At 38.7% G+C, this 14,802-nt stretch overlaps 2 protein-coding genes across 3 annotated transcripts; one reads left to right on the top strand and one right to left on the bottom strand.

The window, feature by feature from the left end:
• Positions 1 to 72: 72 nt before the first annotated feature.
• On the bottom strand, positions 73 to 5,373 carry LOC103928664. 2 transcript variants are annotated; one of them, XR_007259008.1, is made up of 5 exons: positions 4,795 to 5,373; positions 3,191 to 3,896; positions 2,206 to 2,575; positions 769 to 1,159; positions 73 to 535 (listed from the first exon to the last, which is right to left on the bottom strand). XR_007259008.1 is itself a non-coding variant. In XM_048586100.1 (4 exons), the coding sequence occupies exons 1-4, from the start codon at positions 5,039 to 5,041 to the stop codon at positions 1,109 to 1,111; spliced, it is 1,374 nt and encodes a 457-aa protein (XP_048442057.1). In that variant the 5' UTR covers positions 5,042 to 5,373; the 3' UTR covers positions 445 to 1,108. The 2 variants fall into 2 exon arrangements, 1 of the variants encoding a protein (XP_048442057.1); XM_048586100.1 differs by having other exon boundaries at positions 445 to 1,159.
• Positions 5,374 to 6,321: 948 nt separating this feature from the next.
• Positions 6,322 to 13,670, top strand: LOC103928652 (GDSL esterase/lipase At5g03610-like). The gene is made up of 6 exons (XM_048586490.1): positions 6,322 to 6,457; positions 6,544 to 6,650; positions 6,974 to 7,067; positions 10,948 to 11,124; positions 11,351 to 11,634; positions 13,650 to 13,670. The coding sequence occupies exons 1-6, from the start codon at positions 6,322 to 6,324 to the stop codon at positions 13,668 to 13,670; spliced, it is 819 nt and encodes a 272-aa protein (XP_048442447.1).
• Positions 13,671 to 14,802: the final 1,132 nt, after the last annotated feature.

Raw genomic sequence — 14,802 nt, 5'->3', positions numbered from 1 at the left:
AAGGCTGTGTGTTTATCATTTTTCTTTATATTTCCTCCTTGACCTGGTGAGGCAAGACTACACGTAGAATACCCAGAAGAAAGACTGCCAACTTTTATTAGAATAAAAATTGACAGCAATATGGCACTTTTTACTTGTAACGTAACCAGAATTAATTTCAGAATTCAACTGAAACACTTGATCGCACCATGGCAATGGCTCCTCAGAATCTCCCAAGCGAGACAAATGCAGATACGCGTCGGGTTTGTTTTATAATTACTACAACAGATCTTATGAATTTAAATAAACCGTATTAAAAGAAATAATTACAGACCGAAGTGTCGTATGATACGTAACATGATGCAGAATACCTTCTTTTTTTCAACTATAAGATCTTTTTGTCAGAAGAACCTGGATGCAGATCAAACTTCCCAAGGGCATACAAATAATTCCAAAGAATCCTCCTATGCAGACCCCCACTGGCTCTTTTCCGTGCATCAAGACAGCAAAGAGACACGTATCGATGCTGCTTACTCTCTAAACAAGTAACCAAAGCCTGCATAACAAAACCCAAAACAATTTGGTTAAGCTTTAATATCGACATATATACAAATGAGGCGATCCAAGTGTAACTCGAGTTGAAAACTGGAAAAATTAACAGCCAATTTGCTAGATCAAGATGTATCCCATCCACTTTCACCTACGGTGCGCTACCACATCTTATACCAGCCAGTGCACAAGCCTTGTTCGCGGTGCATGTGTGCATGTGATAGTGTCAGGAGAGCATACCTTCATCCAAGCAGAGACATACTTTCTCAGCTCTGTTCAGATTCTTCTAAATCGTCTTCGTCATCATAGGGTCACAAAGCTCTCAAGAGAGCTTGTTTACATATAATTTCCAAACCCATGGAGCTTCTTCATCATTCATCACAGATGGAAGAAGCTTCCGTTGGAACCAAGGAAGAGGAGAACAGATGATGTCTGTGTCCATAGAAATGAGTCCATCCACTCAAGCCCACCTTGGTTCCCTATGCCTGCACTCCTGCCAACTAAAACACGTGCGGCTCGCAGCCCATTATACTTCATGCTCGACTCCAAGCAGGCAGGGTGCAGGCACAGCCCCTGCCCCTCACCGGGGCCGGGCTAACCCAAAACTTGCATCAGATTGCTGTTGATGAGACTGTAAAAAGAAATACATAAATAAAACAAACACAAGCACCATATTCCAAGCAGTCAAAACAAGTGAAACCTATTACTTGAGAAACCTTAGGCAACACACCACAGTTTTTTTTATTTTTTTATTTCATCAAATAAAAATGCACAACGAAAATTGCAATTTAGAATGCAGACTTATGATTCTACTTTAGATGACATTTCCCTGAGTCTAGCAGGAGGAGAAAAATTAAAGAAAATGAAGAAACTTTCTAGTAATAAAACAACAAACTTTTACATAACAGGACAGATTTTTGTTCATTCATATAGCTGCCTTAAATTTTACAATTATTTATTTTTTAGCCACTTATATCTATGAACAAATTTTTTAAAGCCCCATATTGGAGCAAAAAATAAATAAAACTTGAATTTTTTTGGGGACTTATTACTAGTTTATCCAAAAACAGCTGAAAAACAAATAACGACAACTAGAGGTGATAAAAAACCGTTCTTTCTTTTCGTATACAAGGATTTCTACTTCTAAAAAAGAGATAGTAGTAGCTAATGCTACACTTTTGGTCGTTAATAACAAGAAGGTGGTACTAAAAATCATATTAAGGAGTGAAGTTCATGGAAAATAAGATTACAAAAAATCCATCAAACAGAAAAGTGATACATGGAAGAGTACCCATTGCATGTGCCAAGAGTACAGACACAAATAATGATTTGGATCAACAATGATGCAGCACAAAATTATATCGGTGGGACCCATCTTTATTTAGTTGATAAATAATGAGTTGTGTTGTAATTACAGTGAAGTAGATAGGTCAGGTGGAGAGTTATGAATGCAGGATGCAAGAGAACCAACCAAAATATGTTATAATGAGAAAGATTCTGTTCAGTGCTCTCAAATCAGAAATGTGCTAATGCAGTAGCGAATTCAAACCACGTTTGGAAAGAGGGGAAATAAAAAGATTAATTTTTTTCTTTCTTTCAAAAGAAGTACCTCTTCAACAAGAAGTTGACAAGACTTCTTAATTGACTTTCGAGAAGATAGCTGTTGAATTGCCATACCTGTGAAAAAGATTGGTGAACATGTTCATGAGGATGGACAAAGGGCATTCCAGGGCGCTGACAAGGATACTGGGATGAATGCAGATAAATGCCAGATGTAGATCGTGCACCAACATGATTCGGATTAAATGGTGTGATTATGGTCTCCGGATGACCATACCCAATGCCAGCAGGGGGCGATGGTGGAACCCAAGGCCCAGGTAGGTGTTGTGGAAGAGGACGAGCCTGATGTTCAGTGGAAATCTGAGGCCTGTGTGCAGAACCAAGTTGAGGAAATTCGGTGTTATAGTTCAATGCAGGTGTATACATAGGCTGGATGGTGTATGGGCCACCATTGAATCCAAACCCAGGATCAAATCTTTGCATGTACCTGCAAAATATTTTACCACAAACTTTCGTTAGCTATAAAATAGGAAAGACCAAATAAACCAGGAGCTACATAACGTGTACTCAAGAACAAGTTTCTGGTCAGGGCTACATGGAAATTAGAGGGACTACAACATTACACCTTTAAGTTCTTAATTTGTTGGATTCTATCAACTTGCAGCATTAAGGATTAGTTGGATTTAAGAATTAACATAGCAGGTAAAGTATCAGAAGGCAGATGCTTAAGATTTTGAGCCATGTAATGACCAGATCATCCAAAAATATCACGGTCACAATAAAAGACAGGCTTCAATACTGACAACACTAGCAATGCTGATAGGAACCATATTTTGCATAGATAGTTAAGATCATATTTTCTTTTGTTTGTTTAAGAAGAAAACAGAAAGGGAAGAGTAGCTTAAGCAAAAAGAAAACCATGACCATAAAAATAATTATGAGACGAGATTTTGCCTCCAAACGCAAAAAGATGATGGTCCTCACGTGAATGAAAGGACAGGCTTCAACACTGACAACAGTAACTATTTTGGTAAGGAAATTGAATACCAAACGAATAATAGAGAGAAGAATAAATGGTCATTACAGATATTGAATACCATACCTGTCATAGCTCCTGTCATAATCAGGGTCTTTACGGTCAATCTCACGATCCCTAAATATAGCTACCCTATTATTTGGTTTGTACCTCCCAATTGGCTCCTTCTCTGGCCTAATTCTAGCTGTTCTACTGCTACTTGTTGAAGAATCGATTAAACCCCTACCAGAGTGCAAATCAGAAACACTTGGTATATCTTCCACCTTTGGCATCACCAAGGGTACATGTTGTGGAGTATCCTGCAGTTTTGGTTCACTTTCTGATTTCCCACTTGAACTACCACTCACATTAATACTAGAGTTAAATATTCGTGCACGAGCCCTGTTATACTCTTCTTTCCGTTCTTCCACACTTTTAGCACTGTTTTCCTTTAACGAATTTGAGTTTGCACTGTTTCCACCCTGTGACCGTTTCTGTGGCCTCTGTTTTATTGCAACCTTAGTAACACCGCTGTCTTCTGACGGTAAATTAACAGGGATGTCTGCAAGGCGAATCAAAGGGAGTCGACACTCAGGAGTTTTGCGGACAATAATTCTGGAACCAGAGCCATCAGGTAAATTATCATCTAATAAAACCATTGACTGAAGCGAATAATGTTGAGCCACGCGATGTGCAGCCAAGCGTAAATAAGAAGTGGGCAACTGCTGAAACTCTAGTTGCTGCTGAAGAGGATCACGGATAAACTTCTCCACATCTTGCTCCATTCGTAAAACTGCACAAGAAGATATCTATGAATAGGGTTTACTCTAGTTAATCCAAACAAGACAGCGCATTCTGATGGCATCCAACCAAACATATTCTAATAATTATAATAAAATGGCCATGACAATGACAAAAGATTCCAAGAAAACAAGGTTCACTTCTAGTTCATTCGCCAACATCATTGAGCAGTTAATACAGGAAGTTTAACAAATTTCCCTCTTTTTAGTTTTACGGGAATTGACTCACTGAATTCTCTTACAACAAAAAAACCATCCTTCTCCTCCTTCCTTCAACCCTGAGCGACCTAACCAAATTCTTCCATAATCACACATAAAATTTGTGTCAAACATTCCAATTTGATTAGGTTCGGGATCAGCAAGGTCGGATAAGGTAGATCTGGTAATCACTCTTTCACCTTCAACTCCTACCCTTTTAGGAACTAAAACTAGCTAAATAAAGGAAATCCTCAGGCTGTTTCGATGTGAATGTGGACTAACAGATAAAATAAAATGGAAAAGCATTTCATGTGTTAGAAGACATATTATAACATATCAACTTCATCTCTATAGCTTTCCAACAAAGTACGAAGGAAGATCAAAACCATAGCAGCTAAAATTATGTGAATTGAAGTGTTCGGCCGGTAGCTTATGACTTTTTCTTATGCCTTCCTTTCTGTTATTCATACAGGCACTTCAAAAGAAAACCTTAACCGCAACGAAAATGGCATGGGCAGAAAATGCAAGCAAATGTTGAACAGGCGGTAGGCTGCATACAACCCACACAAGATTGTGAAACGAAAACTATAACAAAATTAGCCATAAAAAAACCCCATTCAGCTTCAATTTCGTCTCGAGCTTTTCAAAGAAGCAAAAACATGAACTTAACTTCAGGATGTACGCAAAGCTTACTTGATAGGCGCTCCCGAGGGTTTTGCAAGGCCTCGCGAAGGAACTGGTCGACCTGATTGACGGCATCCTCGGAAAACTTATCAGAAGCGTCAGAAGAAGAGGAAACCAAAGGGGGGACGTCGGTAAGGCTTTGGGGGGGCTTGGAATCCTTGTTGGAGGAAAGCATCAGGCGGTTCAAGGCGTCGTCCAAACCGGCGACCTCCCATGACTCCGGGGCTCCGATATCCTCCGCCACAGAGCCCTCCATGGCCTATCGATCACTACCTCTCTCTCTCTCTCTATCCCTCTCTGCGTAGGTAAAATACGAGCAATCGAAAGGGGAAATCGGAAAGAAAATCGAGGTTAGGGTTTGAGGAAGGGTGGCGAACAATTCATCGAAGGACGTGTGTGTCCTCTGAGACTGAGATCGAAACCCCAACGAGATTTTGGGGTTTGGATTTCATGTCAGATTGATTGGGGCTTTGTCTTTTTCTTTAGGGTTTCGGAACGAGAATTGGGTAAGAGAGAAAGAGAGAGAGAGAGAACGAATGGAATTGCAGAGAAAGGGAGATAGGTTTGACGATGGATTGTGGGATTTTGCGAGTGGGTGCGTGGGATTTTCTTTCACACGTCACACGTGCCCCTTTGTTTTGTTTATTGTTTTCATAAACTCCTTTGAATAATGTGTGTGAACGCTGGGTGGGTTTCAAAATCGAAAAACAATCGAATTGAATTCAAAAAAACCGAACAAAATTGAAAAAATCGAAACAAAATTGAACCGAGCAGAACCGAATAATAATTTCGATTTTGGATTTCAGTTTTGATAAAAACCGAATAAAATCGAACCCAACCTCTAGTGAAAAGATTTTCCAATTGATATACACCAGTGCAAGGAAGTTTATTTTAAAATATTCATCTACTTGTTTAATAACGTATAGTATACTTCTTCAAGTTACATTGACGGTCCAATTTAAGGTTAACTCTGTTCATTTATCGCTAAGTCATGGGACACTTGTCGACATGACAATGCGGGGCCGGCTAGGTAGCTATGGAGTCCCCATCTCATCCACCCACTACAACCCTTTCAGTGTCCCTTCATTTTCCTTCACTTGTACTTGTTGCACTTGTTTCTCCATTAAAGCATTGTGTGCTGCTTCTCCTTTTGTTTCATGGTTTGATACGAAGTTAAGATTCCTGAAGAAAATATGAGTTAGCCATGTGTTTGTCAGGTAACAATTTACAGAATTCTGCGGATCTGTCAACATCTGGAGAGGCAAGTGAAACGTCCCCCATCAAAACAAACAAACTTTTTTTGTGACTGGTACGTTGCAAATTCAGTTCTGATCTTAAACATTCATTTCTTTGAATAGGATGTAGGATAATATAAATGATTATGATCATAATACACATGTAAATTCAATCAATTAGATAATACTCAAATGCATCAAACACATATATCAATAAATAAAACAGTAAAATGGTAAATGTAAAGAATGATCTAGCCTGTGATATCAAGAGAGGTGTGTTGTCACTGTCTTAAAGCCGTAGATGTCTCCCTACGTGCCGGTTATAACGGCTATCTACAACTTCAAGATACAACTCTTGAATCTCATAGAGTGTCTAATCCATAAGCACGGTTATAGTAGACGTGCTGCATTTGAAGGCTGTGGAGAGCTTGTTGAAGGTACTACCTTTTTCTATAACTTAAAATGGTGTTTCTGGTTTCCTGCCGTTGGTATGCTCACGCTGGTGAACTGCTTGTCTCAACAGTTAAAATAGTAATGGACAAAATTTCTAAAAGGTCAAAAGGTTATGCATTCATAGAATACACTACGGAGGAAGCTGCTAGTGCAGCTCTCAGAGAGATGAATGGCAAGGCAAGTTTCAACATACTTTTCGTTTTGTATAAAATCTAATCTCAATAATTGTGGATTCCCTCACAAGACTAAGCAAAATGCTTGATTTTAGGAGGAGAAATCACTCTCTTCAAATGCACACGACAAATAAACTATTTTTCATTAATCATCCCTCAAATGATTGTATTACATCATAATTTAAAGAAGGATAAAGGAATCATAAATGAATTACAACTTCCCAAAAGGCTCTCACCATATTCTAAATGGACCTAACAAATTTCTAAGTAATTAAAAGTGCACTGCCATTATTATTCCAATTCCAATGCACGTGACCAATTTCCAAGTTGTATGTTTGTTCCCTCATCATTCTCATCTTCTCGAAAAAAAACTCATCCTCGAGGTTCAATTTAGGGGTGAGCACAGGCCAGGTCGGGTCCAAATTTGGAGGAGTCAGACCAGACCTGCTTAAAAAAGAAACAGGACGGGTCGGGTCGGGTATTGCAAATCTGCTCACTAGAACCGGACTTAACCTAGCCCATTTCAAACGGGCCGATTCGGGACAGGTAGTCCTCTTACTTTTTTTTTTTTCCTTTTTTTTTTCCTTGGTTTTGATCGCCTTCGCTCATCCTCCGGATCTTTTCCAACATCAAGACCCTCATCGGTTTTATTCTCTTCTTCTTTAGCTCTCCCGACGAGCTCGTTGGGATGGCGCATGGGTCCTACTCCTCGGAGTTCTCTTCCAATAGCTACTACTACGAAGGAAGAGCAAAAAGACGAGCTTGCCGAGTCCATCAACTACCAAGTTCGACAGAAGTAGGGTGAACTTTCAATTTCCATCTTTTTTTCTTCAAATCAATCACTCACAACACCAATTCAACAAAAAATTACATTATGTATATCTATATATCTAATATTTATATCTGTATAAATGTGATTGTAATTAAAGATCAAACGGAGCTAGATTCAACTCAAAACGTAAAACCCAGACACAGATCTGAGAGTGGACGGAGTACAAGGGCTTCGGTGACATGGCGGCGGGGCTGCCGGGGCACATCTACGCCATGTACTGGAGCATCCTCAAGCAGTACCCAAACCAAGTGGAGATCCTGCAGCTGGACGACTCAAATGCGGAGATCCCAACCTGTCTTTCAAGCACTTGTACCCGCCAACCAAAACCATCTTCATCCCAGACAAGGAGTGCCAGAAGCCAAACCTGTGATGTAAAATTTCACAAATTTTGTAAATCAAAATTAAGAAATTGACGAAATTGGAAGAAATAAGGGAAATGAGTTACCTTGGTATCGAGATCGGATGAGGAGACGGAGGAGTTGGTGGGGGAGGAAGGCGACGGTAGCATATCATTTCTAGGTGGGGTGTGGGTGGGGTGTGTCTGTGCTTCAGGAAGGAGAGTTGCAAAGATGGGGGGATAAACAAAGAAAAGGAATGAGGGAGAAGGTTTGAGAGATTGGATGAGGGGGAAGTAGGGTGTGTGTGTGTGGAGAGTTCTCGAGAGTGAGAACTGTTGCGGGGAGGAACAATAGGAAATGGCCCTGGGAGACAGTACCCAACACGGGGTATTCTTGCAAACGGGCCGGTCGGGGTACCTGTTTTTCTATAATTTTGGAACCAGCCGAACCTAAAATTTCAAAGGCCTACCCCGCCCCGCCCCATTTCTCTTTTTTAAAATTAGGAGCCTCGTTGTACCCGCCCCGAACCGCTAATACCTGCCCCTACCTGCGGGCCCAGACCCGTTTGCCCACCCCTAGTTCAATTGACTTTTTTTTTCCTCCATCTTTTGGATGTCCAACCAAGATGTTCCACAATACTCAATTTAGCACCAAAATTTTCCAAGTTCCTATAGACCATGCACAAATTAATCTTTTCTTCTTCAAAATAATCACCTTGGAATGGTGCTTCCAAATCACTTCTTCAAATGAGTCGAGATAATTCAAATTACGTTGAAAAGTTCTTCTATCAAAAAGCTCTCCCCTCATATCTTGAGTGACAAAATTGTCCCAAAAGGATCATGAATGCTATGGATAATAAGAGCTTGTACTCCATCGCGTTCGTAATGATCATAAACCAAGGCAAAATCCCATTCGACATAGTTCTCAACTACATCACTGTTTTCTATATGTTCCCCCTTCGTGCCAAACTCCTTGTTGGAACGTTTTTCAACCTTAATACATGTACAACAAATCTCACATGAACCATCTGGACAACGATCAAAATTTGGAGGAAGATTGAGATTTAGAAAATTGTCACCTGAAAAATCAAAGATAGCCATTTCTAGAACCCATCCAACCTCATTTACTGGCAACAGCAACATGCTTTAGTAAATTGAGGATATTGTTTTGTAGAAATAACGGATTGAGGAATTGCTTGAAAATTTAGAAACTAGACTGGAAAAGATTTCAAATGATATATGGCATGAAGGTCGAGCAATATTTAACCAAATCGAAAATTGACTCGCAAGATAACTAATTTTGTTTTCGCGACAGCACTAATGTTTTGCGGTGTTTTGCCGATTTCTGCACACACAAAATTCGGTTTGATGCAGGGTTTGTTGCGTTGAAAACTAGACTCCCAAAGCTTTCTAGTGAGTAACTCTTCAAATGCAAGTCAGGGGAATTAAGTCAGTTTTTACGACGAACACAGATGATGTGGGCAACACTACCACCAGGATTTCGGATAAAATCCGAAAACCCGTTCTGATGCTACTTGATGCAGGAAGAACCAATGGTAAATGGAAAGAATAGGGGATAGATGAATTGGGAATCACTTAACTACGGGCAACAGAGCTCGCTCACGTTGCTAATCGTGGATTCGCGCTTACACGACCAAGCCAAATGCTTGATTTAAGGAATGAGAAAACTCATTCTCCTTCCTTAAATCAAGTGTTAGGCTTGGTTGTGTTGAGTGAATCCACAGTTAGCAACGTGAGTGATTCCATTGTCCCTGGTTGAGTGATTTTCATATTCTATCCCGTAGCAATGTTGAGCGAGTTCCGTTGTCCTCGTTGAGTGATTTCCAAGTTGTGCTTCTCTAATGAATGATGTCGTTGCTTTCAAAAAAAAAAAAAAAAGAGTGATTCCCAGGCTATCTCCCCTGGTCATTTGGTTCTTCCAGCATCAGTTGAAGAGTGATTCCCAGATTATCTCCCTCGGTCATTTGGTTCTTCCTGCATCAGTTGCCACCAGACCAGGCCAACAACCAGATGAAAGAGAGAGAAAGTTAGAGAGAGATTTTCCACCAAGAAGTGAATTGTTATGTACCAAATTGAATTCCTCTAACGTTTGAGAGTACCACAATTTTACTTTTCAAAAGAAATAGATTTGAGTTATTACTGTCAATTATGTTTAGGCATATTATCCATTTTAGTCTTTTGATGCGCAGACAAGAGGCACGCAGGTTCGTCTTTCTTGTCTAATTATCTTCCTCATCGCATTTCTTTAGCTCTCCATATTTGAATTTGGAGAGTCAGATGAGGAAAAGGGGTTGAGGGAGAGAGATGTCAGGATCAGGAAAAGATGAAGCTGCTTACGTCTTTCTCTGAAACGGATTGTTGGGCAAAAGTGGTTCACAACAGGATACCAAATATATCGAACTCGCATTTCCCAAAAGTTGAATCCAAGACCATAAAGTGAGGTAGCTTTATAAACTTTGATATGAAAAGGGTTAGGATTATAAAAGAAGCACGTACTTATTCCAGAAAGCACTTCACCGCTTGCATTGATCATAAAATCCAAAATGTTATGTTTAGTTATGGTTTGATTGACAGTGATTACATACGAATCCAAAATATTATGTCATAAATGTTTGCCATCTTTACGGAAGGGAAAATTTCTTAAATGGAAATTGTACTAATAAGGTTAATTAGGTCATAAATTAAATATAAACGAAGCTTTTGGACTGTATTATATGAATTTTCAATTCCTTTTTTCCGTTTTCTAAGCTGTAAAACCTAATGCTCTCGAGTAAGTTACATGTATGTGTGTGTGTGAGTGTGTGTGTGTGTGTGTGTGTGTGTGTGTGTATGTATATATCGTCCTCATCCCAGCATCTTTCCCCCAGAACATTACTCCTAATATTCTGGTTTCAATGGAGAAGAAAACCACCGTCGCCTCTTCATTTTGTCTCCTTCTTTTATGTGTCGCCACTTCTACTGGTTAGTCAAATAACTTAATTATTATTTATTTTAGAATTACATAAAACAAATTGTATTCATTTATTAATTCGGATATTTAATTACTACGTTTTTTTAATTGCTTTTTACATGTAGTAGCAGAAGTTCTTGAGGCACACCCCCACCTTCACCACCAACCCCACAAAAATGATGGTTCCATCAAACTTTTCGTATTCGGGGACTCGTATGCTGATACCGGGAATGTCGGAAAATCTGTATCTCCTTCGTGGAAGGAACCTTATGGGATCACTTTTCCTGGAAAGCCCGCCGGCCGTTTTTCGGATGGTCGTGTGCTCACTGATTATTTGGGTTCGTTTTCATACCCTCTCTCAACTCGAGTATTTTTGTTTAGATTTTAAACGGTCTAGTAATATTTCTTTTAACTTGTAAGTGAGAAACGCTCAATATCAATTTTTCCTAAGCATTGATATATCTTTGTGTATATCAGAAATGGAATAATGTATAAATGAATTAATTATAGCATATATGGTATTGTAAATTCAAATTAATTATATGTTGCAATATATTTATGCAGCTCAATTTTTGGGTATAAGATCTCCATTACCTTACGCATTGAGAAAATATGCGAAGAAATCGAAACTGGAGAACGGGATGAACTTTGCATATGGAGGGACGGGAGTTTTCGATACGTTGGTGAGTGGACCAAACTTGACCACCCAAATCGGCTTTTTCCAACTTCTGCTTGAACAAGAAAAAGTGTATGACAAACGCGACCTAATTAAATCCTCCGTAGCTCTAGTGTCAGTTGCGGGGAACGACTACACATCTCATTTCGTTAAACCAGGCAATGGCAGTAAGGTAAGTGGTGGTTCAGCTAGCCTTATATATATATTGTTTCAAAAGTCTTCGTGAGTTTTGGACCTTTGGTTATACAATTATAGTGTTTGAAAGTGCTTTTGAAATGCCTGAAAGTACTTTTAATGAAAGTATTTTTAAAACCAATTGTTAGTAAATATTCAAGTAAAACTTTGGATAAAAAACGGTTGAAGTACTATTTCTTAAAAGCACACAATTGGTGTTTCTTTCAAAATACATATAAAATGCTTTTCAAGTTTTAACAACACTTGAACCAAAAACGCTTTTAAATATTTTAAAAGCACTTACAAACACATATACGGAGTTAGTTTTAACATTATAATCAAGGTTCTTGCAATTTGGCCATTTTGTCCCCTTTTGTGAAAACCAATATAGAGTTTATTGTTTTGGGATAATATTATATTTTGGAGTTTATTGGTGTATCTTTACTCCTTTCGTATTAATTATTTCTTGCATTTGAATATTAATACTCTACACGTAACGTGTGATAAATTGTTGTCAAAGGACGGTTTATTGCAGCATAGTTTTCGTACGTCACGTATCAGTAATAGCAAACAAAGTAATGCTAGATAAATCAAAGTTTTAGATTAAATTTGTAAATCAGATGTGTCGTTAATAGGAAATAAACACGTTAATTAATCAACACTTAAGCAATAATTCAATCATCAACAACCACATTACATAATTTGTGAAATTTGATCTAAATTGTTGGTCTCCCTAATATTATTCAACGTTTAAGGATGAGTCTGGACACTGAAATGAATCAAAATTTCAAATTAAATTTTGTAACCATATCATGGGTGGAGCCACTAAAGGACCAAAGCAGTTTCAAGCCCATCCTGATCACTATGTAAGAAATTTTTGCCAACCTTAAGCCTGTGTTGTAGAACCGTGAGACATGGGGAAGAAGATGAATTGTTCTTGTGAAAAAGTTGAATTTGACTACATCTTATATTTTTCTAATAGTTTTGTTTGCTTTGCCTTTCTAGTTTAGTGAAACTCAAGGATATGATTTTAAAATTGACTTTAATGTTACTTCTAAAACAACCTAATCAACTATTATTTGTAACCCTCCTCTTTCCCCTTGCTTTTTTCTGTCAAACGATTCAAACCAGATTTCTTTGTATTTTCCTCCTATATTTCCAATTTTTACTAGTTACGCTGCTTTCGACCTCCCACTTAATTGTATTATACACTTTTTTCATTATCTCTATTAAATTTATTGAGTCTTTCAGTTTTGTGAAGATTACATCAATTGTTCATGTTTTGATTCAAATTTCTTTTCTCAATACATATATGAAAGACCTCCTCTCACAAAGAATTCAGGCTCTACCACTAAATCACATGATGTGGTTGTTAATGATTGAATTATTATCTTACGGTTGATTAATATGCTTATTTTTTACTGGTGACATGTCATATGGTTTGCAAATTTAGTCTACCTAATGTTAGAGTATATAGGATATGGAAGGTGTGGATGAAGACACATGTCATTAGCCAAACAAATAAGGCAGTTAGGATTGTTGGTAGTGTAAGATTCGGATAAGGCAGTTAGGTGAATATATAGCAACTATATCTCTATAACTAGTGAATCAATCAAGAAAATACATGTGAAAATTCATTCTCTTTCTCTCTTTAAGTTTTCTCTGTTTCCTTCTTCTTATTCTTCTTCTTCTACAATCTCTATGTTCTCTTTTCTACATAATGCTTAACATGGTATCAATCGCCATTAAAGCTTGATCAGCTTCTTGGATCCTTTCTTTTGCTTCTACTACACGAAATTCTTTCTTCTTTTGTCTTATGGGTGTATCAAGATTACCCATCTCTTCATGGTAACTCTGATGGGGCTTCAATCTTGACCTGTACGATTGGTCTTTCCTTATCCGTATCTATACCTGCTCGAGGAGTGGATGGTTGACATCTTCCCATTCCTTCTAACTGTTGTCGTTGTTGAAAAGGCACATTTTTTTTTAATGCGCAATTTGTTGCATTTGCAGATGCATTTGTGTAAAGAATGACAAAAAAGGATGTTTGCCAAAATGATGATGATTTCATTGAGTTGAAATATATATACAACTGTGATCCTATAATCAAGGAATACAATCAAGTAAATTATTCTATACAAAGTCAACTATAATCAATTACAATCAAAGTATATTCTTAGCTGCTAATCTATCCCTAACTTTGTGGGATAGAGTTGACGTTCCAACACTCCCCCTCAAGTTGGAGAGTGTATATCTAGAACTTCCACATAGCTGAGAAAACATCATTTCCCAACGCCTTTGTGAACGCATCTACAAGTTGTTGTGTTGAAGAGACATGTTTTGTTACAACTGAACCATCTTGAATTTTGTCTCTGATAAAATGGCAACCAATCTCTATGTGTCAAGTTCGTTCATGGAAGGCTAGATTAGCAGCTATGTGTAAAGTTGTTTGGTTGTCGCAATATGGGGTTGCAAGCCCTATATGTGATAAATTTAGGTCTCTAAGAAGGTATCAAAGCCATGAAAGCTCACAACAAACACATGTCATAGCTCTATACTGGGCTTCAGCCGAAGATAATGACAATGTCTTCTGTCTCTTTGATCTCCAAGAAATTAAGGAGGATAGTAGACCTTCGAGCAATTTGGTAACATGCCCAATCCGAGTCATAGTAAGCTCTTAAAACTATTTTGTTTTGTGAGGAAAAGAAAAAACCTTGACCTAGTGTGCCTTTGAGGTACCTTAGAACACAGAGTGTTGCTTCCATATGTAGTTTACATGGCTCTTGCATGAAGTGTCACATCCCGACCCAAGGTCCACCACATCCCTGGCTCGACTCCACCGTAGCACGATATTGTCCGCTTTAGGCCCCGACCACGCCATCACGGTTTTGTTCCTGAGAACTCATACGAGAACTTCCCAGTGGGTCACCTACCATGGGACTGCTCTCGTGCGCTACTTGCTTAACTTCGGAGTTCCAATGGAACTTAAAGCCAGTAAGCTCCCAAAAGGCCTCGTGCTAGGTAGAGATGGGAATATACATATAAGGATCACTCCCCTGGGCGATGTGGGATCTTACAATCCACCCCCTTAGGGGCCCGACATCTTCGTCGGCACACCACGGTCAAGGTTAGGCTCTGATACCAAATTGTCACATCCGGCCCGAGA

This window comes from the organism of the source record quoted next, unplaced genomic scaffold (genome assembly GCF_019419815.1).
Source record: "Pyrus x bretschneideri cultivar Hongxiangsu unplaced genomic scaffold, Pyrus_bretschneideri_v1 Contig24, whole genome shotgun sequence".
NCBI classification, from domain to species: domain Eukaryota; kingdom Viridiplantae; phylum Streptophyta; class Magnoliopsida; order Rosales; family Rosaceae; genus Pyrus; species Pyrus x bretschneideri.
This window is presented reverse-complemented; position numbering and strand designations above follow the sequence as displayed.